This window comes from Lepidochelys olivacea (assembly GCF_965140295.1).
Source record: "Lepidochelys olivacea isolate rLepOli2 genome assembly, chromosome: 2".
In the NCBI taxonomy this organism is placed as follows: Eukaryota; Metazoa; Chordata; order Testudines; family Cheloniidae; genus Lepidochelys; species Lepidochelys olivacea.
Window position 1 is genome coordinate 162,609,608 of NC_140412.1, and position 24,138 is coordinate 162,633,745.

At 43.9% G+C, this 24,138-nt stretch overlaps 1 protein-coding gene across 6 annotated transcripts in view; it reads left to right on the top strand.

Moving 5' to 3' along the window:
• GALNT1 (polypeptide N-acetylgalactosaminyltransferase 1) overlaps window positions 1-24,138 on the top strand; it is a 200,778-nt gene that overhangs the window by 122,396 nt on the left and 54,244 nt on the right. For all 6 annotated transcript variants that reach the window (XM_084618227.1, XM_084618223.1, XM_084618226.1 and 3 more), the window contains 2 exons: window positions 18,585-18,792; window positions 23,068-23,238. In XM_084618227.1, coding sequence (XP_084474353.1) covers window positions 18,585-18,792; window positions 23,068-23,238 — 379 coding nt within the window. The remainder of the gene's footprint in view (window positions 1-18,584; window positions 18,793-23,067; window positions 23,239-24,138) is intronic.

A 24,138-nucleotide genomic window follows, 5' to 3' on the forward strand; every position in this document is an offset into this window, starting at 1 on the left:
GGTTGGACCCTAATTGGGTGAGCATTACCTGTGTCAATGGAGTGGTATGCCCGTTCAGTCACTCCTGGGGTGGCTGAGAACGTTGGCGCGTAGCTAGTGCACAGCTCCTGGATCTGCTGTCGCTGCATACGCCCAAGGGTCATGGAGAGGTTCACCTCTTCCACACCACCAGCACATTTCCCTTCGTAGTAGACACCTTCAGGCCACTCAGCGTCGTCTCCTCCCTGGGCTGTAAACTGACAAACCTTTAATTCTCTGGAATAAAAGGGCTTTAGAGAATTAATATGATACACCTTAGGCTTTCGGTTGGAGGTGGGGAATGCTATGAGATAATTAACAGCTCCCAGGCGCTCCTGGACCACGAATGGCCCTTCCCACGATGCTTCCATTTTATGGGCCTGGAGCGCCTTTAAGACCATGACCTGGTCTCCTACTTTGAAGGAACGCTCTCTGGCATGTTTATCATACCAGGCTTTTTGCTCTTTTTGAGCATCCTGTAAGTTTTCTCTAGCAAGGGCTAAAGAGGTTCGGAGGGTGTTTTGTAGGTTGGTTACAAAGTCCAGAATGTTAGTTCCTGGAGAAGGTGTAAATCCCTCCCATTGCTGCTTCACCAACTGCAATGGCCCCTTAACCTCACGGCCATATACAAGTTCAAATGGGGAAAACCCTAAACTGGGATGTGGTACAGCTCTGTAGGCAAAGAGCAACTGCTGCAATACTAGGTCCCAATCATTGGAGTGCTCATTTACGAATTTACGTATCATGGCCCCCAAAGTTCCATTAAACTTCTCCACCATGCCATTTGTTTGATGATGGTAAGGAGTGGCAACCAAGTGATTTACCCCATGAGCTTCCCAAAGGTTTTTCATAGTTCCTGCCAGGAAATTAGTCCCTGCATCTGTGAGGATGTCGGAGGGCCAACCTACCCTGGCAAAAATGTCTGCTAGTGCCTGGCACACACTTTTAGCCCTGGTGTTGCTTAGAGCTACTGCTTCCGGCCATCGGGTGGCAAAATCCATGAAAGTCAGTATGTACTGCTTTCCTCTGGGTGTCTTTTTCGGAAAAGGACCCAGAATATCCACAGCTACTCGCTGAAATGGAACTTCAATGATGGGGAGTGGCTGGAGAGGAGCTTTGACCTGGTCTTGGGGTTTTCCCACTCTTTGGCACACCTCACAAGACTGGACATAGGTAGAAACATCCTTGCCCATTCCCTCCCAGTGGAATGACCCCCCCAAACGGTCTTTGGTCCTGTTCACCCCAGCATGGCCACTAGGGTGATCATGGGCTAAGCTCAAGAGCTTGGCCCGGTATTTAGTTGGAACTACCAACTGTCTCTGAGGATGCCAGTCTTCCTGGTGTCCCCCAGAAAGAGTTTCCTTGTATAAAAGTCCTCTTTCTACAACAAACCTGGATCGATTAGAAGAGCTGAGAGGCGGTGGGTTGCTCCGTGCCGCCGTCCAAGCTCTCTGGAGGCTTTCATCTGCTTCCTGTTCGGTCTGGAACTGTTCCCTTGATGCTGGAGACATCAGTTCCTCATGGGATTGTGGACCTAGGCTTGGTCCCTCTGGAAGCGATATAGGGGATGGAGCTGTTTCTGTTGACTGTGAACCGCTCTCCGCTGGTGCACTATGTTGGGATTCAGGCTCCGGCTGAGCCTCTTGTGTAGGGTTATCGGCTGCTGCCAGTTCAGGTTCGGTGGGGCCCTCTGGTGTTGAGGTTGCAAGTACTGGATTCAGTGCTGACACGGGGTCTGGTGTTGGTTGTTTGGCTGGTTCCGGTTCTGGGACTGGTTCCGTCTGGGTCTCTGGGACTGGATCCACTACTGCTGTTGCAGACATTGGCCTGGGGTCCAGGTCCATCACCTCTGACTGGGTCCTGATAGAAGTTTCCGGAACAGAGCTAGGCCTCACGGCTTGTTTAGCCTGGTTGCGGGTGACCGTTCCCACCCCCTTGGCCTGCTTCACATGATTGGCCAAGTCTTCCCCCAACAGCATGGGGATGGGATAATCATCATAGACTGCAAAAGTCCACATTCCTGACCAGCCCTTGTACTGGACAGGCAACTTGGCTGTAGGCAAATTGAAAGAGTTGGACTTGAAGGGTTGAATCGTCACTTGGATCTCTGGGTTGATTAAATTGGGGTCCACTAAGGAAGCATGGATAGCTGACACTTGTGCTCCGGTGTCCCTCCACGCGGTGACCTTCTTCCCACCCACACTCACAGTTTCCCTCCGCTCCAAGGGTATCTGGGAGGTATCTGGGCCTGTGGACCTCTGGTGTGATTCCGGTGCAATGAACTGTAATCTGTTGGGGTTCTTGGGGCATTTGGCCTTCACATGCCCCAGCTCGTTACACTTAAAACATCGTCCAGCTGACGGGTCACTGGGGCGAGAAGGGTTGCTGGAGAACGGGGTGGTGGGACGATAAGGGGTCTGGAGGGTTCTTTGGGAGGTAGGTGGGGCTTTGGGCGGCCCCCGGTAATAGGGTGTGGTCTGGGGTGGTCCCTTCTGGTCTCCGCTCCAACTGCGACCAGTTTTCTTCTTCTCTGCCACCTCCACCCATCTGGCTCCAATCTCTCCTGCCTCAATTACAGTTTTGGGTTTCCCATCTAGGATGTATCTTTCTATTTCCTCAGGAACACCCTCTAAGAATTGTTCCATTTGCATTAGGAAGGGCAAATTTACTGGAGATTCAACACTTGCTCCTGATATCCAGGCATCCCAATGTTTTACAATGTGGTAGGCATGTCGGGTAAATGACATGTCTGGTTTCCACCTTAGGGCTCTGAACCTCCGACGAGACTGCTCGGGTGTTATCCCCATTCTGACTCTCGCCTTGGATTTAAACAGTTCATACTTGTTCATGTGTTCTTTAGGCATTTCAGCTGCCACCTCAGCTAAGGGTCCACTGAGCTGCGGCCTCAGCTCTACCATGTATTGGTCAGTAGAGATGTTGTACCCAAGGCAGGCCCTTTCGAAGTTTTCTAAGAAGGCCTCAGTATCATCACCTGCCTTGTAGGTGGGGAACTTTCTGGGATGGGAAGTGGTACCTGGAGAAGGATTGCTAGGGTTTGTTGGTATATTCTGCTGGGCCTTTATCCTCTCCATCTCCTCCACATGCTTCCTCTCTTTTTCCTTCTCCTCCTCCTTCAGCCGCATGAGTTCTATCTGTCTTTCATGTTCCCTTTGTTTTTCCTCAGCCTGAAATTTGGCTAATTCCAGCTGTAGTCGAGCTGAGGATTTGGCCATTCTAACCTCTCTGTTTTTAACTAACTTTACACCCGAGGTTTAGAAATAAACAAACAAAACTTGGCTGTAAACTTTTGCTGTGCTGGAATAGAGTACCTATTCTCTGATAGTGATTGTCAGCCTACAGAAAAAGACAATTCCCTTGTCTCTGCTCTGGGCCCAAATTAAAGCAAAAAACCTCCAACTACTTGGAAAACTGCTTACCCAGCCCAAAGAAAAAAAAAAATTTCTTTTCAAACCTGTGCTCCTTGTAAAACAAAAAAAAAAAAAATCAAAATCCTAAAAAAAAACCCTGCCACTTTTGTCTCCAGGCAAATGGGTAGAGCACACACCCCCTATTTACTTTTAGGAAGAAAAGAAAAAAAAAACCTCTGGGTTGGAAGACTGTGAATTTCCCTGCAGGAGTTAAGTACCCTGCCTCCAGGCAAGAAAACCTGCAATTCACAAGATAATCCCCTTTTGTCTCTGCTTGGCCACAAAGCAGAGAGAAACCAAGCTGCTTTCAGTTTCAAAGCTGCCTTCTGGACTTCCTAAAAATTCCTTTTTAAAATCTGTATTTCTAGTTCAAAAAATCTCAACTGGATCTCAAAATGATTTCAGGTTAATCCCACCACTGTGCCACCATGTCAGGGTTCCTCCCCCACTCTGAACTCTAGGGTACAGATGTGGGGACCTGCATGAAAAACCTCCTAAGCTTATCCTTACCAGCTTAGGTCAAAACTTCCCCAAGGTACAAAATATTACACCTTGGACAGGCCGCTACCACCACCAAACTAATACTGGTTACTGGGGAAGAGCTGTTTGGACGCGTCCTTCCCCCCAAAATACTTCCCAAAACCTTGCATCCCACTTCCTGGACAAGGTTTGGTAAAAAGCCTCACCAATTTGCCTAGGTGACTACAGACCCAGACCCTTGGATCTTAAGAACAATGAACAATCCTCCCAACACTTGCACCCCCCCCTTTCCTGGGAAATGTTGGATAAAAAGCCTCACCAATTTGCATAGGTGACCACAAACCCAAACCCTTGGATCTGAGAACAATGAAAAAGCATTCAGTGTTTTACAAGAAGACTTTTAATAAAAAATAGAAGTAAATAGAAATAAAGAAATTCCCCCTGTAAAATCAGGATGGTATATATCTTACAGGGTAATTAGATTCAAAAATATAGAGAACCCCTCTAGGCAAAACCTTAAGTTACAAAAAAGATACACAGACAGAAATAGTTATTCTATTCAGCACAATTCTTTTCTCAGCCATTTAAAGAAATCATAATCTAACACATACCTAGCTAGATTACTTACTAAAAGTTCTAAGACTCCATTCCTGTTCTGTCCCTGGCAAGCGCAGCATACAGACAGACACAGACCCTTTGTTTCTCTCCCTCCTCCCAGCTTTTGAAAGTATCTTGTCTCCTCATTGGTCATTTTGGTCAGGTGCCAGCGAGGTTACCTTTAGCTCCTTAACCCTTTACAGGTGAGAGGAGCTTTCCCCTGGCCAGGAGGGATTTCAAAGGGGTTTACCCTTCCCTTTATATTTATGACAGCTACCATGGAGGTCCTGGACTTCAATCTCTTACCTAGCAGCCTAAATTTGGCCTCCAGGACCTCTCTTCTATCCTTCCGTATGTCATTGGTACCTACATGTACCACGACCACCGGCTCCTCACCAGCACTATGCATAAGTCTATCTAGATGTCTCGAGAGAATCCGCAACCTTCGCACCAAGATGGCAAGTAAATATGCTGTTCTCCTGGTCATCACAAACCCAGCTATCTATGTTTCTAATGATAGAATCCCCCATAACTATTACTGGTCTTCCTAATAAGTGGAGTTTATATTTATACAATAGCCTAACAATTAGGGCTGTCAAGCGATTAAAAAAAATAATCGCGATTAATCGTGTGATTAATCGTACTATTAATAATAGAATACCATTTATTTAAATATTTTTGGATGTTTTCTACATTTTAGATGTATTGGTTTAAATTACAACACAGAATACAAAGTGTACAGTGCTCACTTTATATTTTTTATTACAAATATTTGCACCGTAAAAAACAAAAGGTAGTATTTTTCAATTCACATAATACAAGCAATGTAGTGCAATCTCTTTAAAATGAAAGTTGAACTTAAAAATGTGGAATTGGGTACAAAAAATAACTGGACTCAAACAAAACAATGTAAAACTTTAGAGCCGACAAATCCACTCAGTTCTACTTCTTGTTCAGCCAATCGCTGAAACAAGTTTGTTTACATTTGCAGAAGATAATGCTGCCCTCTTGCTTACAATGTCACCTGAAAGTGAGACCATGTGTTTAGATGGCACTGTTGTAGCTGGCGTCGCTACATGCCAGATGCGCTAAAGATTCATATATCCCTTCATGCTTCAACCAGCATTCCAGAGGACATGCATCCATGCTGATAACAGGTTCTGCTTGATAACAATCCAGACTGACACATGTTCATTTTCATCATCGGAGTCCGATGCCATCAGCAGAAAGTTGATTTTCTTTTTGGTGGTTTGGGTTCTGTAGTTTCCGCATCAGTGTGTTGCTCTTTTAAGAATTTTGAAAGCATTCTCCACACCTGGTCACTCTCAGATTTTGGAAGGCACTTCAGATTCTTAAACCTTAGGTCGAGTGCTGTAGCTATCTTTAGAAATCTCATATTGATACTTTCTTTGTGGAATGTCAAATCTGCAGTGGAAGTGTTCTTAAAATGAACAGTGTGCTGGGTCATCATCCGAGACTGTTATAACATGAAATATATGGCAGAATGCAGGTAAAACAGAGCAGGAGACATACAGTTCTCCTGCAAGGAGTTCAGTCACTACATAATTAACCCATTATTTTTTTTAATGAGCATCATCAGCATGGAAGCATGTCCTCTGGAATGGTTGCTGAAGTATGAAGGGGCATACAAATGTTTAGCATCTCTGGCATGTAAATACCTTGCAGTGCCGACTACAAAAGTGCCATGAGAGAGCCTGTTCTCATTTTTAGGTGACATTGTAAATAAGTGGGTAGCATTATCTACTGTAAATGTAAACATGTTTGTCTTAGCGATTGGCTGAACAAGAAGTAGGACTGAGTGGACTTGTAGGCTCATTTGCTATCCATATAGTGCACTAAATGAAGCAGGAATCCTGTTTTTTAAAAAAGTACAGTATATGAATATGTAATTAGACTGCATCATAACGCATACACCTAAGAGGCCTAATTAGGTTGTAAGGGCCATCTAAATTATGGCATTTTCTAACTTTGCATGCTTGACTTTGCAAGCTTGCCATTTTTAAATGTACTTTTTTTATCTCACTTTCTAGGTGGTGTTTTTTATAAAGTAAACTGAAAAAACAAGTCCCACCATAATACATGGTTCATTAGCAGGTTTGAACCTAAAACCTTTAGCTCTCCAACACAGACCATTGTCACCTGAACAAAAGAGGATAATAGCAGTAGAAGGCTATATGAAGCAGTCGCTGGAGAGGGAAGCTGGGTGATGCAACACACATTTCAGCAGTGACTTACACAGCTAATTGCAGAGGAACACTGGCAGTCAGAATTCCTGGGTTCTTTTCCTGACTTCTCTGGAGGGAGGTTTTGGGTCAGGCAGCCAGACTCTTCCATTTTTTCCTTTAACTTCCAAGTAGATTTGCAGTACTACGTAAGGTCCCAATCCTGTAAACACTTAATACTGAGCATAGTGTTTATTGCTATGAATAGTCCCCTTAAAGTTGGTGGAACTGGAACCACTCACCTTAGTGTTTTCACTTTGCAAATTAAGCCCCAACATTGAATCCCTGGCCTCCAGTTAAAATATTGTTGCGCTTAGCTAGATAATTTACTAGAAAGATGCATTTCTGTTTTTTAGAGCTGGTTGAAAAATGAGGATGTATGTATGTGAGTGAAACTTGAATGTTTTTAATTTTTTTCCCCCAAATTTCAAAATCAAGATATAATTAAAATTTCAAAATTTGAACAATTTCAGCCTGGTTCTATAATTGATTTAAATGGTTAAGGAAAAATTCCATCAACATTTTTCCTGTTTCTGACATTCAAAATTTCACATTCATAGAATTTTTTACCAGATTTACTTTATGAAAAATAGTAGCTCTTGAATCTTTACATGCAGTGAGTGAACATGCCTTTTACTATACTGTAAGCAGAACAAGATGTCTCACACTGGATTTTTGCCAGTCCTGGTTGTGTTGTTTTTAAAAATTTTATTTGTTTCTGTTAGAGCCTTACCAGTCTCCTGGTATTACACTTGCACACTTCAGGTCAGCGTCATTGCCTCAGTTGATTTAGCTATTACTGGTTAGGCTATTTTCAAAGATTACAGCAACTACTGAATTTTCCACAGGAAGAACACATTAATCAATATGACACGCTCCTTCTTTCTCATGAAGTGGTTGGCGTAGGAGGGAAAACAGAAATTGAAATCATGGCTTCCACGTAGATCAGAGCGAAGTATTGCCATAAGGCTGACCTACAGTTCTGTTTGTTTAATGTGTCTGGAGGGGTGCTATTAAATCGAGAGGAGTATATTTGGTTGTGATAAATTTGGCTTTTCATCTGAATTAATATTTTGTAAGCAGGGTTGTGTACTCAAACAAAATACCTTTTGTAAGATATTTTAGAGAGAAGTATTATGTATTCTTCAGTTGGTTTGTGCCACTCAGGTTATCCTTATTTTTCATTCTGTCCCTGTTAGAACATGTGAGCAAAAATGAAGTCTTTGATTTTTTCTGGAGAAGATAGAGATCTATTTAAAGTCTGTCCTGCTTGTAGGTTCTTTTGGTATAACACAGCTTTCAAGATCTGTCAAAATGCATTTCTACTTTTTTTCCTTCACTAGATTGTCACTGGAGGGTCAGTTAGAGCTCATTCAGCCAAAGCAGCGGCAACAAATGGTAGTCACCCTCAGGTCAGCTCTGCCTCTTGAGATTTGCAAGACATCCGCTAAGAGTTCATGGCATATTTTGTGCAACATTACACTTCCCATATATTGCATAACCTAGTTCTTTTATACTGGTTCCTTTTTGTAGATTTACTTTCCTACACAAGTAGTAAAACTCTCCCCTTTTATTCCAGACACTTAATGTAGCTATAGAATATATTACATTAGATTACTTATTTATACATATATAAGATAGACTTGAAATCTGCTAATTGTGAACACAGCCAGTTTGTGATCATGTGTTCCTACCACTGTTAATCATATTCTTTCTTCCCAGTTCCCTCAATTGTTTGTTCTCCCACTGGTTGCCACCCATCGTAAACTTAGCTCGTTCTTCAGGGTAAGAGACTATTCAGCCATGTGTGATTTGGTCCTTTGGCAGCTATTGTAAGACAAATGATCATTTTAATTCCGTAGGTGATTGATAGTCTGCTGGAGTTAGTTTATTGCGTTAGTTCTTCGAGAGAGGTATCCCTGTGGGTGCTCCACTCCAGGTGTTGGTGCGTTCGCTCGGAGATTTTTACAGCAGTACTTGTACCGGTCGTGCACGCGCAGAGCCTCTCTTCCTCCCTCTTCTCCTCCCCCCCGAGCGTACCTTAATAGTACACGTGCGCGACCCGTCTCCTCAGTTCCTTCTCCACCGTCCCCAAGCTGAGACTGAGCTCAGCAGACATGTTAGAAAACTTTCTCCCTTGTTACTTTTACCCTTTTTAGATAGTTTGTTACCAGTAGTGTTAGTTATTAGTGTTACCAGTGGTGTGTGTTAGTTTTCTCTTAAAATTCTTTGTTCCTGTCAACGCAGCCGCTTCCGACATGCCTGGCTCCCCAGGCTTTAAGCACTGTTGTAATTGTAAGGATGTCATTCCCCAAAAATGTGCCCACTGCAGTAAACTGAAGTCTAGGGCATGGAAAGACAGGCTAAAGCTGCTCCTGCTTCAAAAATCATTAGGGTCAGCTTCAGACCTGGGTGCTGATTCCAGCTCTGCTGCATGCCACAACAACTCCGCTTCAAAGAAGCTGAAGAAAACTTCAAAAAAAAATCACCTTCTGTCACACGCAAAGGGAACCTTGTGTGAGAAGGCTTCTCCAGGCAGGTCTACTGCCTCCCTCCCAGCACTTCCCCAGCTGAGCAGTTCTGACGCACTGGGCTCCTCCGGCACCGTGCAAAACCCACCTGCGGCACTCGCGCATAGCTCCGGTGCCAAGGGTTCAGGCTTCCAGTTGTCTGCCTCTCACATGGCACTGCAGTGGAAGTGGTGCCGACACATGCGGATGTCTGTATCACACACACACCCCTCTGCAGGCTATCACCGCTCTCCCGGCACTGGCACCTGCTGAGCTGGCCCGCAGCCAAACAACTTTAAAGACACCGGTGCAGAGGAACATTTCTTCCCAGCAGATTCCTCTTGCGCAGCCCTCACGACATAGAGGAGCTTCAGCACTGCAATTTACAGTCAGGTGACCTGCTGGTGTTACCCATTCTGCAGTCACCCCTAGTGAATGCCTGCTTATCTCCAAATGCTCAGCCAGGATCTGAACAGCCTTCCTCCAATGAGGAGGAAGCTAGACTGCAGGAGGATTTTTCGCCATATCAAGTGTCTCATCCTCAGATCCCAATTAATAGAGGTCATAGAAACATCACCTCATCCTATTCTCAGGATCCTGCCCTGTGATGTGTAAACCCCTGGATGGCACCATCTATGCCCTTCCCATCACAGTGGCAATATTGTGCCCCATGGGCACCCTATCCTCAAGACCACACTCGCTATGCCACCTCAACCAGGCCCGACACCTGCCCGTTACCGCAAGCTCACGAACCTGCCACTGATGCCAGACAGCACCATCACAAGTGTAGGATCAGGCACAACCTGTCTCTAACTCAGTAGACCCAGTTGTTACGACTGACAAAGCCCTACTTCCTACTTCTTCAGATGACTTTTCTAAATTTCAAGACCTTTTCAAGACAGTGGCCAGTGAACTAAGAATGAATCTGGAGGAGGTTCATGAACAGCAGCATAGTTAACGGATATCCTGCAGCCTTCGCCGCCTTCCGGAATTGTATTGCCAATCGACCCAGCTCTTCTGGAACTTGCCAAAGCCATCTGGCAGACTCCTGCTGCAAGCCTAACTACCTGTAAACAAGCAGACTGCAAGTACTTCATCCCTTCTAAGGGCTCTGAATTCCTTTTCACTCATCCAGCGCCTAATTTGCTGGTGGTAGACGCAGTCAACCGAAAGAACAAACACCATTATCCCCGTTCCAGCCCAGCCGACAAAGACAGTAAGCGTTTAGATCTGCTTGGTCGTAAAGTATACGCATCTTGCATGCTTCAATTTTGAATTGCTAATTATACTGCCGTGCTGGCAAAATATGATCACAAAAATTACAACAAATTCATGGACTTTGAGGACATTCCAGAAGAAAAGAAACAATAATTTACTGCTTTAGTCTGAGGGACAAATCATATCACATACCACTCTTTAAGTGGCCCTCGATGTGGCCAGTGCTGCAGCAAGATCCACCGCTACAGCAGTAGTCATGTGCCGAGGTTCGTGGCTCTTCTCCTCCTTCATTTCCTCGAGAGGTCCAGAGTACCATTGAAGACCTTCCATTCGTGGTCCAAACTCTTTGTCTACACAACGAAAGACGTCCTTCGCTCAGTGAAGGATTCAAGGGTAACTCTCTGGTCCTTAAGAATACAAACCCATACGACCAGAAGGCGACAATATAGATACCAATGTTACAAATGTCCATGCTACCCCACTTCCAGCACTTCCAGAGATCACACGAGCAACAGCAGCAATGCCAGAGACCCAGATACCAGCGTCGCCGCCCCAATTCCACAGCAGCGTCTCAACCCCTTCAGACTAACTAGCAGATTTGAAGCCTTGGTCGAGGGTTTTGAAAACCATGTTCCCACTTCAGCGCTTACACCGCCTGTCCCTATTTTTGGACACAGTCTACGACCATTCTTCCATCAGTGGCAGAACATTACCACTGACAAGTGGGTTTTAGAGGTCGTCACACTTGGCTATTCCATCCCCTTCCTATTCTTGCCTCCTACCTACCCCCTCACCCTACCCGTCCCTCTTTAGGGACCCTGACAAGCAACTGCTCCTCCAAGAGGTACAGCATCTCCTTCTATTGGGAGCAATGGAGCTTGTGCCCAAACGATACAGAGGGAAAGGGTTTTACTCCCATTATTTCTTAACAGAAAAGAAAACCAGGGGATGGCGACCGATCCTCGACCTCAGGCAGCTCAACAATTTTATCAAGAAGGAAAAGTTCAGAATGGTTACCCTCACCACCATAATCCCAGCTCTGGAGCAGGGTGATTGATTTTCAGCCCTCGACCTACAGGACACCTATTTTCATGTGACAATACATCCAGCCCACAGATGCTTCCTCCGTTTTACCCTCTGCTCGACACGCTTTCAATACAGGGTACTATCCTTCGGCCTCTCCACTGCCCCCCATGCTTTTTCCAAGCTCCTGGCCATAGTTACTGCCCATCTCAGGAAGCAAGGAGTCATAATATTTCCTTACCTAGACGATTACTTCCTCAAAGCCTCAACGCTCAACAAAGTGCTTCGATTCACGCAACTCACCGTCGATTGCTTCTTATCCCTTGGCCTGCTAATAAACAAAGACAAATCCACATTAACTCCTACCCAGCACCTGGAGTTCATAGGAGCACACCTCGATTCCCGAACAGGACTGGCATCTCTTCCATCCGATCGCTTCAACACCATAAAGCGGCTGGCGGCAAAACTTTGCAACAGTCCTCAAGTCACCGCTCAAGATTGTTTGCAACTACTAGGTCACGTGGCCTTGTGCACTTTTGTGATCCAAAACGCATGACTCTACATGAGGTGCTTCCAAGCTTGTTTGGCCATGGTTTACAGACCCAATGTGCACGCCCTAAACAAACCTCTATCCATACCTTTCCAAGTTAAAGACTCCCACCTATGGTGGACAGTTCCCTCCAACATCTGCTCTGAAGTCCCCTTTCTCCGGGAGACTCCATCCATCATAATGGCTTCCGAATCATCCCTCACAGGCTGGGGTGCTCACACGTTACATCGCACAATCCGGGGCTATGGTCTTCAACTGAAATCTCCCTGTTCATAAACTTCCTAGAACTTCGAGCTATAAGCAATGCCTGCCGTTACTTCCTCCTGTTAATCCGGAACCAACATGTATGGATAATGCCAGACAACATTGCCTGCATGTTCTATGTAAACAGTCAGGGAGGAGCTCGCTCTCACTCGCTTTGCACAGAAGCCATGAAACTCTGGAACTGGTGCCTTGTGAGCAATATCTGGATATCCGCCGCCTACCTTCCCGAAACTATGAATACCACAGCGGACAAATTAAGCAGACGCTTTCCCTGGGACCATGAATGGGAGATGAACGAGATGATCATCACCAACGTATTCCGCATTTGGGGCTACCCAACCATAGACTTTTTTGCAACTGCGGAGAACACAAAATGCCCCGAATTTTGCTCCAGAGCAGGACTGGTCAAACACTCCCTGGGAGATGCGTTTATGATTCCATGGCACCAGAACTTACTCTATGCTTTTCCCCTGATCCCGATTCTCCTCAGAGTTCTGACAAAGATAGGAACAGATCATGCCACGGTGATCCTGATTGCCTCATCATGGCCCAGACAACCGTGGTTCCAATTCCTCACCAGAATTTCAACTTGCCCACCAGTTTCGTTGACTCTCAGTCCGAACCTCCTATCGCAGCAACATGGCCGATTTCTACACCCCAGCCTGTCCATGCTTCACCTCAATCTTGGTTCCTACATGGTTCTCCCAAAACTAACTAGCATGCTCTGAGGAAATTCTAAGAGTGCTCCTACATAGCAGAACACAACCTATTCGCACCACCTATCTCCAGAAGTGGAAGTGATTCACACTATGGTGCTCATCTGAACAACTGTCTCCTATGTCTGCACCTCTTCCTCTTATACTCGACTACCTGTTAGACCTCAGTCTGGCCTTTCTTTCAGCTCCATCAAAGTCCACCTAGCTGTTGTTACAACTTTCCACAACAAAATTGATACCTCTGTGTTTGCCCATCCGATCACTAAACGTTTTCTCAAAGGACTCCAATCCCTATACCCGGATGTTAGACCTCCTACCCCTCCGTGGGACCTTCACTTAGTATTATCTTGCTTAACTCAACAACCATTTTGAATCCCTAGCCACTTGCTTCCTCTTACACCTTTCTATGAAAACAGCATTCTTAGTGGCAATCACTTCTGCCAGATGGGCAGGAGAAATAGCAGCTCTCATGGCAGACCAGCATATACCTATTTTTTTTAAGGACAGAGTTACCCTTCGATTACACCCCAAATTTCTTCCAAAAATTCTTCCAAATTTCTTCCATTCGTCATTCCACATCAATGAACTGATACATCTGCCAACCTGCTTTTCTAAACCACATGCAAACTCTTTTGAATCCACAGTGCATACCCTAGATGTATGCAGGGCTTTGTCTTTCTATTTGAATAGAACCAAACCCTTTAGGAATTCTTCTAGATTCTGTCTCCATTGCAGAGCGGTCTAGGGGGACACCTATTTCTACCCAGAGACTTTCAAAATGGGTTTCTGACTGTATCTGACTCTCTTATCAGATACGGAAAGTTACTCCTTCAGCAGACATCAGAACTTACTCCACTAGATTGATGGCTACTTCTGTGGCTTTTCTATGCAAAGTTCCCCTGACTGACATCTGTAAAGCAGCCACTTAGTCTTCTGAACACGCTTTTGTTAAACACTATGCCCTTACTCAGGGCCCTCTCTCAGATACACGATTAGGCAGAGCTGTATTATCTACTGCATTTCTACCCAATCCGAAGTCCGTACCTCCTTGAGATACACTGCTTTTAAGTCACCTGGAGTGGAGCACCCACAGGGACATCTCTCTCTCGAAGAGGAGGTTACTCACCCTGTGCAGTAACTGACATTCCTTGAGATGAGTGTCCCTGTGGGTGTCCACTACCTGCTCTCCTCCCCTCTGCTTTGGAGTTGGGGTAGCCTCCGTTGCAGAGAAGGAACTGAGACCGGTCGTGCGTGCGTACTATTAAGGTACACTTCGGGGGGGGGGGGGGGGGAAGCTCTGCGCATGCGCAACCGGTACGAGTACTGCTGTAAAAATCTCCGAGCGAAGGCACAGGGACGCACCAACACCTGGAGTGGAGCACCCACAGGGACACTCATCTCAAAGAACATCAGTTACTGCACAGGGTGAGTAACCTCCTCTTCCTTTTCTTAAGGAGAGCTATTTGGTCGTTTGGCAGTTCAAATATTCATTTATGTTTAGGTGATTTTGCCTTTTATTTTAGCTGTGAGGAGTTGGTGATAAATTAATAGGAACACCTTAGGCAGAAACTGAAATTCTAAAGGAAGCGAAAATGAAATTAGTCATGTATTAAATCTACATGTGAGGAAATCCTCATAGATATTAGATATTTAGGTCAGAAGGGACCGTTATGATCATCTAGTCTGACCTCCTGCACAACACAGGCCACAGAATTTCACCCACCACTCCTGCGAAAAACCTCTCACCTATGTCTGAGCTATTAAAGTCCTCAAATCGTGGTTCAAAGACTTCAAGGAGCAGAGAATCCTCCTGCAAGTGACCCGTGCCCCATGCTACAGAGGAAGGCGAAAAACCTCCGGGGCCTCTTCCAATCTGCCTTGGAGGAAAATTCCTTTCTGACCCCAAATATGGTGATCAGCTAAACCCCTGAGCATATGGGCAAGATTCACCAGCCAGATACCCAGGAAAGAATTCTATGTAGTAACTCAGATCCCACCCCATGTAATATCCCATCACAGGCCATTGGGCCTATTTATCATGAATATTTAATTACCAAAACCATGTTATCCCATCCTACCATCTCCTCCATAAACTTATCAAGTTTAATCTTAAAGCCAGATAGATCTTTTGCCCCCACTGCTTCCCTTGGAAGTCTATTCCAAAACTTCACTCCTCTGATGGTTAGAAACCTTTGTTTAATTTCAAGTCTAAACTTCCTGGTGGCCAATTTATATCCATTTGTTCTTATGTCCACATTGGTATTGAGCTTAAATAATTCTTCTCCGATATTTATCCCTCTGATATATTTATAGAGAGCAATCATATCTCTCCTCAGCCTTCTTTTAGTTAGGCTAAACAAGCCAAGCTCCTTTGAGTCTCCTTTCATAAGACAAGTTTTCCATTCCTCGGATCATCCTAGTAGCCCTTCTCTGTACCTGTTCCAGTTTGAATTCATCCTTCTTAAACATGGGAGACCAGAACTGCACACAGTATTCCAGGTGAGGTTTCAACAGTGCCTTGTATAACTGTACTAAAACCTCCTTATCTGTACTGGAAATACCTCTCCTGGTGCATCCCAAGACTGCATTAGCTTTTTTCACAGCCATATCACATTGGCGGCTCATAGTCATCCTGTGATCAACCAATACTCCGAGGTCCTTTTCCTCCTCCGTTACTTCTAATTGCTGCATCCCCAGCTTATAACTAAAATTCTTATTAATCCCTAAATGAATGACCTTACACTTCTCACTATTAAATTTCATCCTATTACTATTACTCCAGTTTACAAGGTCATCCAGATCCTCCTGTAGGGTATCCCTGTCCTTCTCTAAATTGGCAATACCTCCCAGCTTTGTATCATCCACAAACTTTATTGGCACACTCCCACTTTTTGTGCCCAGGTCAGTAATAAAAAGATTAAATAAGATTGATCCCAAAACTGATCCTTGAGGAACTCCACTGGTAACCTCCCTCCAGCCTGACAGTTCACCTTTCAGTAGGACCTGTTGTAGTCTCCCCTTTAACCAATTCCTTATCCACCTTTCAATTTTCCTATTGATCCTCATCTTTTCCAATTTAACTAATAATTCCCCATGTGGCACGGTATCAAATGTATCAAATGCCTTACTAAAATCTAGGTAAATTAGATCCACTGCATTTCCTTTGTCTAAAAAATCTGTTACTTTCTCAAAGAAGGAGATCAGGTTGGTTTGGCACGATCTACCTTTTGTAAAACCATGTTGTATTTTGTCCCATTTACCATTGACCTTAATGTCCTTAACTACCTTCTCCTTCAAAATTTTTTCCAAGACCTTGCATACTACAGATGTGAAACTAACAGGCCTATAGTTACCCAGATCACTTTTTTTTCCCCTTTCTTAAAAATAGGAACTCTGTTAGCAATTCTCCAATCATACGGTACAACCCCTGAGTTTACAGATTCATTAAAAATTCTTGCTAATGGGCTTGCAATTTCATGTGCCAATTCCTTTAATATTCTTGGATGAAGGTTATCTGGGCGCCCTGATTTAGTCCCATTAAGCTGTTCGAGTTTCACTTCTGCCTCAGATATGGTAATATCTACCTCCATATCCTCATTCCCATTTGTCATGCTACCATTACCTCTAGGATCCTAATTCTCCTTAATTATAGGACCACAGAACCCATACCGTCAAATTGTCTCATAGTCTGCTACTTTCTTCATTACTTTCTGGTAGTGAGGTGAATACCTCCCACCATAGATAGATAAGTAGGCTTTACAGAATTGTAATTTTTTACATAATTTTTATGGATAGTGTCAATTCTTTTTAAGCATTTCTTCGATTTTTATCTACTTAATTTAGCATAACTGTAAAAATTTATGGGGAGAATAGACAATGGGGTGGGTTCAGACACTGATGGTAGACACTGAGATTTTAAAAGTTTTATAACAGTGACAATTTTCAACATCACATATCAAAATATACCAAGTAAATAGTTGTAAATCCAAGCTATAAATTCTCAAGCAGCATTTTTGTTTATCTGTAAATATCAATTATCTATGCCAGGGGTTCTTAAACTTCATTGCACCGTAACCCCCTTCTGACAACAAAAATTACTACATGATCCCAAGAGTGGGGACTGAAGCATGAGCCCCGCTGCTACAGGCATGGGGTGCAAAGCCAAAGGGCTTCATGGGGGCGGGGGGGGGGGCTGTAACATGAGCCCTACCATCCTGGGCTGCAGCTGAAGCCTGAGCCCTGGGCAGTGGGGCTTGGACTATGCCCCGGGCCCCAGCCAGTCTTAACACCAGCCCTGGTGATCCCTTTAAAATGGGGTCGCAACCCACTTTGCGGTCCCGGCCCACAGTTTGAGAACCTCTGATATATGGGAAAAAAAATTTCATTGGTTTGTGTGCATGCAGTGAAATTGACATTTACCAATAAAAATCTAATCCTTCCAAGACTGAGTCTGCAGCCACCTTGGCAGCCTGGGCCTATGTGGCTGCAGAGAAGATGACATATGTCTACTGCTGCAAAAACTTGGTTATCTCAATTGATCCTAATGTAAGCATCTTACATTCCCCATCTCTTTCATGGTATGCAGTAAGAGAAGGGAATAAGGGAAAATGAGCAGGAAAAAGGAACAGAGAAACCAATGTGAATAAATTATGTCCCTTGTTTCATAGCTCAGTGTTTCACATTGTCTTTTGCTGAAGTATTGGGAGGTTGTTTCTTGCTGTGGTATTCTGAGGCTCCTTTCCCTGTAGCTTTCATATCCATTCTCAGAATACTACAATACTCAGCCATTTCTAGGCAAGTAAGACTTCATATCATCATCTCAATTTCTCTAGTTTCAATCTCCTAAAGGATTGGAAGTCCTAGAACTGTAGTCTCCATTATAGCATCTCAGAACAGTGGTGTAACCTTACTGATAAATGCTGACAGCCAAATTATTTCACATAAAACTGTAGCCTCCCATTTAAAAATAATAATTTTCAAAGTGCTATTCACAGGTAGGCACACAATCACATCAACAGTTGAGAGCACAAATCTATGCAGGTTTGTAAATGAAACTATACAAATTCAAAGTGCAAAGCTAAGTATTAATATGCTAGTGGGAGGCATATTTGAAAGAGCAGCCTTAGGTTGAAGACTTAAAGAAAAATGATAAATGTCCTTTTGTAGATATGCAGCAGACGTTTTTAAAGTATTTTAACATCCAAGTCATGTGGCATGTTGTTAACATCTGAGACTTGTGGTGTTGCAGCTTATGGTCTGAGAAGTTGAGGACTCCCCTTTTACTGAACAGCTTGGTTTCTTTCCCAGTGATTGATCACTCATGTAGATTTCAGTATGATTGATCTTTTCTTCTTCTGTTTTTCTTTGTACCCTTAATGAGTTAGAAGTACTGCTAAAATGAGATTACTGTGTGTGCTTGTGAATCTGGACCACAGATTATACAGTTACATTGTACAGCTACAGAGCTACTGGAGCTAGTTATATCATTACCATGTTATCTTAATTCATATTTCTTATTGATTGGTCACATTTTGCAGACTTCCTGAAGAGACCCCTGGAAAACTATGTGAAAAAGTTAAAAGTACCAGTTTATGTGATTCGAATGGAGCAACGTTCTGGATTGATCAGAGCCAGGTTGAAGGGGGCTGCTGCTTCCAAAGGCCAGGTCATCACCTTCTTAGATGCTCATTGTGAATGTACAGTAGGATGGCTTGAACCTCTGTTGGCACGAATCAAAGTTGACAGGTAATTATCAATTTATTTGTTAATGTTCTACTTTTGTAAAGGTTAGTAAGGAATACTTTTACTGCAGATTTAACTTAGTTTATCAGCTTCAGCTGAACATATTGTTTAACCTACTTTGAAGTAGTGAATTAATTTTGTAATTTCCCAGAATTTCACAAATGTGTGATTAAAACTAGTGTTCATATGAAATGCTAATACGGGGGAGCTTTTAAAAAGCAAAACTTGCTGTTAAATTTAACTTGCATTCAAATGTAAGTTACATGTCCTGACTAAGCCTTGGTCTACAACTTATGTCAGTATGACTGCATCACTCAGGTTTGGAAAATGCACACACCTGAGCGACGCAATTATACCGACCGAACTCCTGATGTCAGTATAACTGCGTTGCTCAGTTCTCTCCCATCAGTATAGGTAGTGTCTTCACTAAGCAATGCAATGTGCACCACTGCAAGCCCTGAGTTAAATACTCACCCAGTCTAGTGAAAGAAACATAATAAAACTGAGAGTAACGTTCTGGAGCTCCTTCGCCTGCACCCACCTTCTCACCCACCTGGAAGAACAGCCTATGGGGAAGTTCTAAAAGATCATTCTGGTCACAACCTAACAAAAAGATGAGTGAGGGAGAGTGGTGTAGATACCTATATGAGCAAGATGTTGGTAGTGGGCTTTCCCTAGCTGACATTCATTAACTACTAATTGTCAGTTTCTGCTTGGTGTATTCAAAATAAAAGAGCTATTGAAGTGTTATATGTTAGGGTTGAGGTCCACTGGCATAATTGCAGGGGGAAGCTTTTAATGTTCTTGTTTACACAGTAGAGTTTAGTCATTGCTGGAAACAATTTAGTTTGAGAACTAAAGTTGTAAGAACAATTCACTATTACACTCCTATATGTTATAACAGCTCTCCTATCAAAACTCAATATTTTAAATGGTAATTAAAATGTTGAAGTTATACTTTATTGTTCTGGAGGTATAGTTTGGAAGTGAGAGGAGAGCCAGGTTTTTAATAAAAATGTTAACCTTCAAAGAATATACATATTAAAGGGATAGTAAGAAAAGATGAGCATTGTCTTGATTCAGATCTGGTAGTATTTCATAATATAGTTTGCTCATTAGACTAGTTACCAAGCGTAGCATAATCTCTCAAGTCATCTGGTGTCCTCTTGTTCGTCAATATCTTTTTTCAGAAAACACAAACACTTACACATAGCAAATATATTTATTAGGTAACTTTAGATTTCCCTGCTTTATTTACTGTAAAGAACCATCAGAACCTTGAACTCGTGATAAACCAACTGGTTTCAAAAATTTAGTCAGTTCCACAGTTTTGGGGTTCTCATGGTTCCTTTGTATATATAAAGGCTATATTTAAAGTTATAAATCACCTGTGAATGAGTACTATACTGTAAAATAAGACAAGAACAAATGAATATAAATTCGCCATGAACAAATCCAGGGTGGAAATTTAAAAAGTTTCTAATAATCAGTGAGGTGAGGTTCTGGAACAGCCTCTCAATAAGAATTGTGGGGACAAACAATGTAATTAGTTTTAAGAGCGCTGGGCAAACTTATGAGTGCAATTGTATGATGGGGTAGCATGGAATGGTAGGGGACAGAGCTCAACAGCCCTGCGGTTCTCTTCCAGTTTGTCTTAAGTTCCTAAAGCTCATGTGTCAGGATTTCAGCTGGCCACTAACAGGTCAGGAAGGGATTTTTTTTCCCTTTACAATGTGTTCTTGGAGGTTTTTTATCTCCTTCTGAAGTATTGGGATGGCTACTGCTGGAGATGGGACAGTAACCAGAGTTGGCTAGGCCTCTGAGCATGCAGCCCGCGGGGTTCTTCCCTACGACCCACCAAACTCCCCGCAGCCCCCCATCCCCTCCCCAGCATGCCGTGTCCCCAGCCTACCTCTAGGCCAGGGGTGAGCAAACTCCGGCCCCTTAGGGCTTTGGATCCGGCCCTCGGATTTGCAAACTCCATGGTGCTGTGAGCCCCACGCCAGGAAGTAGCAGGCACCGCTTCCCTGCGACCCTGGGGGGCAGGGGGAGCAGAGAACTCAGTGAGCTGTTCTTGCCTATGGTTACCTCCCCTGAAGCTCCCATTGGCCGGGAACTGGGAACTGCGGCCAATGTGAGCTTTGGGGGAGGTACCCACAGGCAAGAACAGCTCATGGAGTTCTCTGCTCCCTCTCCCTCCGGCGTCGCAGGGACAGGGTGCTCACCACTTCCCAGAGCAGAGTGGCACTGGGCTGTGGCCAGGGCAGGCAGGGAGCCTAATCTGGCCCCGGTGCGCACCCCTGCCATCCCGGAGCCGCTCAAGGTAAGCGGCGCCAGGCCGGAATCCAGACCTCTCCTGCCCCCCAACCCCCTGCCACACCCCGCACTCCTCCTGCACCCCAACTCCCTGCCCTGAGCCCCCTGCTGCACCCCACGGGCAGGAGTGGGGGGCAGGGGCAGCGGGGGGGCAGATGATGTGGCCCTCCTGGTGATTCGAGTTTGAGACCCCTGTTCTAGTCTGTTGTGTGTGATAATACTTTGATCTCATTTCCATTGTTGGGTGTAATGTGTGAGTGACGTGTGTTGTTGGTGGCCTGTGATATACAGGAGTTCAGACTAGATCAGTGGGGGCAAGCTCCGGCACACAGGCCGCACGTGGCCCATCAGGGTAATCCACTGGCAGGCCACCAGACAGTTTATTTACATTTGCCCAGCCACCTGCAGTTCCCAGTGCCCGTGGTTCATCGTTCCCGGCCAATGGGACCTGCGGGAAGCAGCAGCCAGCATGTCCCTGTGGCCCGCACCGCTTCCCTCAGCTCCCATTAGCCAGGAATGATGAATCAAGGGCACTGGGAACTGAGGGTGGCTGGGCAAATGTAAACTGTCTGGTGGCCTGTTAGTGGATTACCCTGATGAGTCGCAGGTTGCCCACCATTGGACTAGATTATCTGGTGGTCCCTTCTGGCCTAAAACTCTATGACCTGGTTTTTGGGAAACTGTTTTCTAAAGTTACGATGATTATTTGAGCTACACTCATCTATATTGTAGTTGGAAATTGAGAAACTGGCTACTTTCTGCTGATACTTTTTTTCTGGTACATGCTATTAAGGCACACAAAACATTCTGCTAGTGTGAAAGAATTTCAGTTTGGTCAGGGGAGCAAAGAAAAGATGCAGGACTTATAAGGATGCTTTATGAAACGTCGTTTGTATATGTTAGTTCCATGCAGTACCCCTGCAGTTGTGGGGGCAGTTTATTAAAATAACCAGCCTAAATAATTTCTTGTGTGCTAGTGATGCAGATTTCAGTTTTGTGTTTAAAATAAACCTGGCTGGAGTAAATTACTGAGAGATAAATTTAACATCTAAATTATCAATACAAAAATGTGGTGCATTAACAACAATTTGCAAGAAATGAAGTTTTGTTGGGAACTCTATTGAGAGGAAATTACAGTATTTTACCCTTGAAGTCATTATTAAGTAATGTTTTTTCTTGTGAGATTATCATTGGATAAGTAGTGGTGCAGGTTGCACCACAGAAAGGCACCTTCGAATCATATCTTGATGTGACTTTCCAAGAAAGGTAATGTGACCACAGAGAGTTGTCAGAATGCATTTCCAAGAGTGTTAAGCAGATTACGATCTCAGAATTCACCTTCTAAAGAATAGACAAAGGACGAGTGGTTTCTTCCTATTGAAGATCTCTACATGACATCAGTGTATTTGTTAACCAGAGTTGCTTCATTACATCCATTTGTCGATGTTATCTGAGTATTCCCCCAGAGCAAAGACCAAATTTTTACTTCAAAACATGTAAGATATCTTGAGCATACGTCTAGGGACCAAAAAGTTTTATAATCCTGGGTCACTGTGTGGCATTGGAAAGTCCTCATCACTTTACGCCTTAGTTTTCTTATGTGCAAGATGAGGATAATTACTCCTTATTGATTACTCCAGGAGTGTTTTGAGGAACGATAAGTTAATGTTTGTTTAGTTCTTTGAAGACGTAAAGCACTGTTAATGTTAAGTACATTAGTAATAATAAAAATTAAGCCATTACCATAACCAGGACAAATGTGCACTCTCCCTGGTAGGCAAATACCATTACAAATGGAATAGTAAAAACTCTTTTAATTTAGTAAAATGCCCATGCTTCCTGGCTAAAGGCTTCATGTTTACTGTAAGTTTGAAGGGATGCTTGTTCTATACAGTAGGTAAGAGACAAAAGACACAGCAGTTGGTCACTTTTACTAATAGGTTTTGGCACTTCTCTCTTCAGGAGAACAGTAGTGTGTCCTATCATTGATGTAATCAGTGATGACACCTTTGAATATATGGCAGGCTCTGATATGACCTATGGCGGATTCAACTGGAAGTTGAATTTCCGCTGGTATCCTGTTCCTCAGAGAGAAATGGACCGAAGGAAAGGTGATCGGACCCTTCCTGTCAGGTAAGGGGAATTGATTTTATTAGTTTAATTATCAAATACCTAAAATAATTCCTTATTATTTTGTGGTCTCCTTTCCAGATTAGTTTTTACATACGGTAGAACCTCAGAGTTACAGACACCACAGGAATGGAGGTTGTTTGTAACTCTGAAATGTTCCAGAGTAGCAGCCGTATTAGTCTGTATCCGCAAAAAGAAAAGGAGGACTTGTGGCACCTTAGAGACTAACAAATTTATTTGAGCATAAGCTTTCATGAGCTTATGCTCAGATAAATTTGTTAGTCTCTAAGGTGCCACAAGTCGTCCTTCTTTTTTCTGAAATGTTCGTAATTCTGAACAAAACGCAGCTCCAGCAGTTCACGCTCTGGGTCAGATTCCAGAGGCAGCTAGGCAACTTCCTTGTAGGGCAGCTTCTTTCCTTGGCCCACACAAGCTTGTGTTTCCCTCCTGGTTAGGGGTGGGGATGGGGTGAAAACAGCACCCACAGCCTACAGGAAAGCAGCATAGACCCCAGTGCTACATCTGCTTTGGCTACCTTGGGCTGGCAGCAGCGGTTGATAGCTTTGCCCGCGAATCTCAGCGTCTTCACTTTCTAGCTGTAAGTCGGGGTGAGGGTGGTGACAGGCAGCCCAGATGTGACCACCTTTAAGAACCAATACACAATATAGTATTTGCTGCTGCTTTTTTTTTTTTTTTTTTTTTTGGGGTGGGGGGAGATCTCTTCTGCTGTCTAATTGGTTACTTCCGGTTTCATATGGTGTCTGGTTGCCACTCTATAACTCTGGTGTTCGTATCTTTGAGGTTCTACTGTCCAATAATTAGCGAGGTATGATTTATCAGCAGTTTGGCATGTTTAGAGTAATAGTATAGTATGAAGGCTGTATTGTGATGAGGAGATCTTGC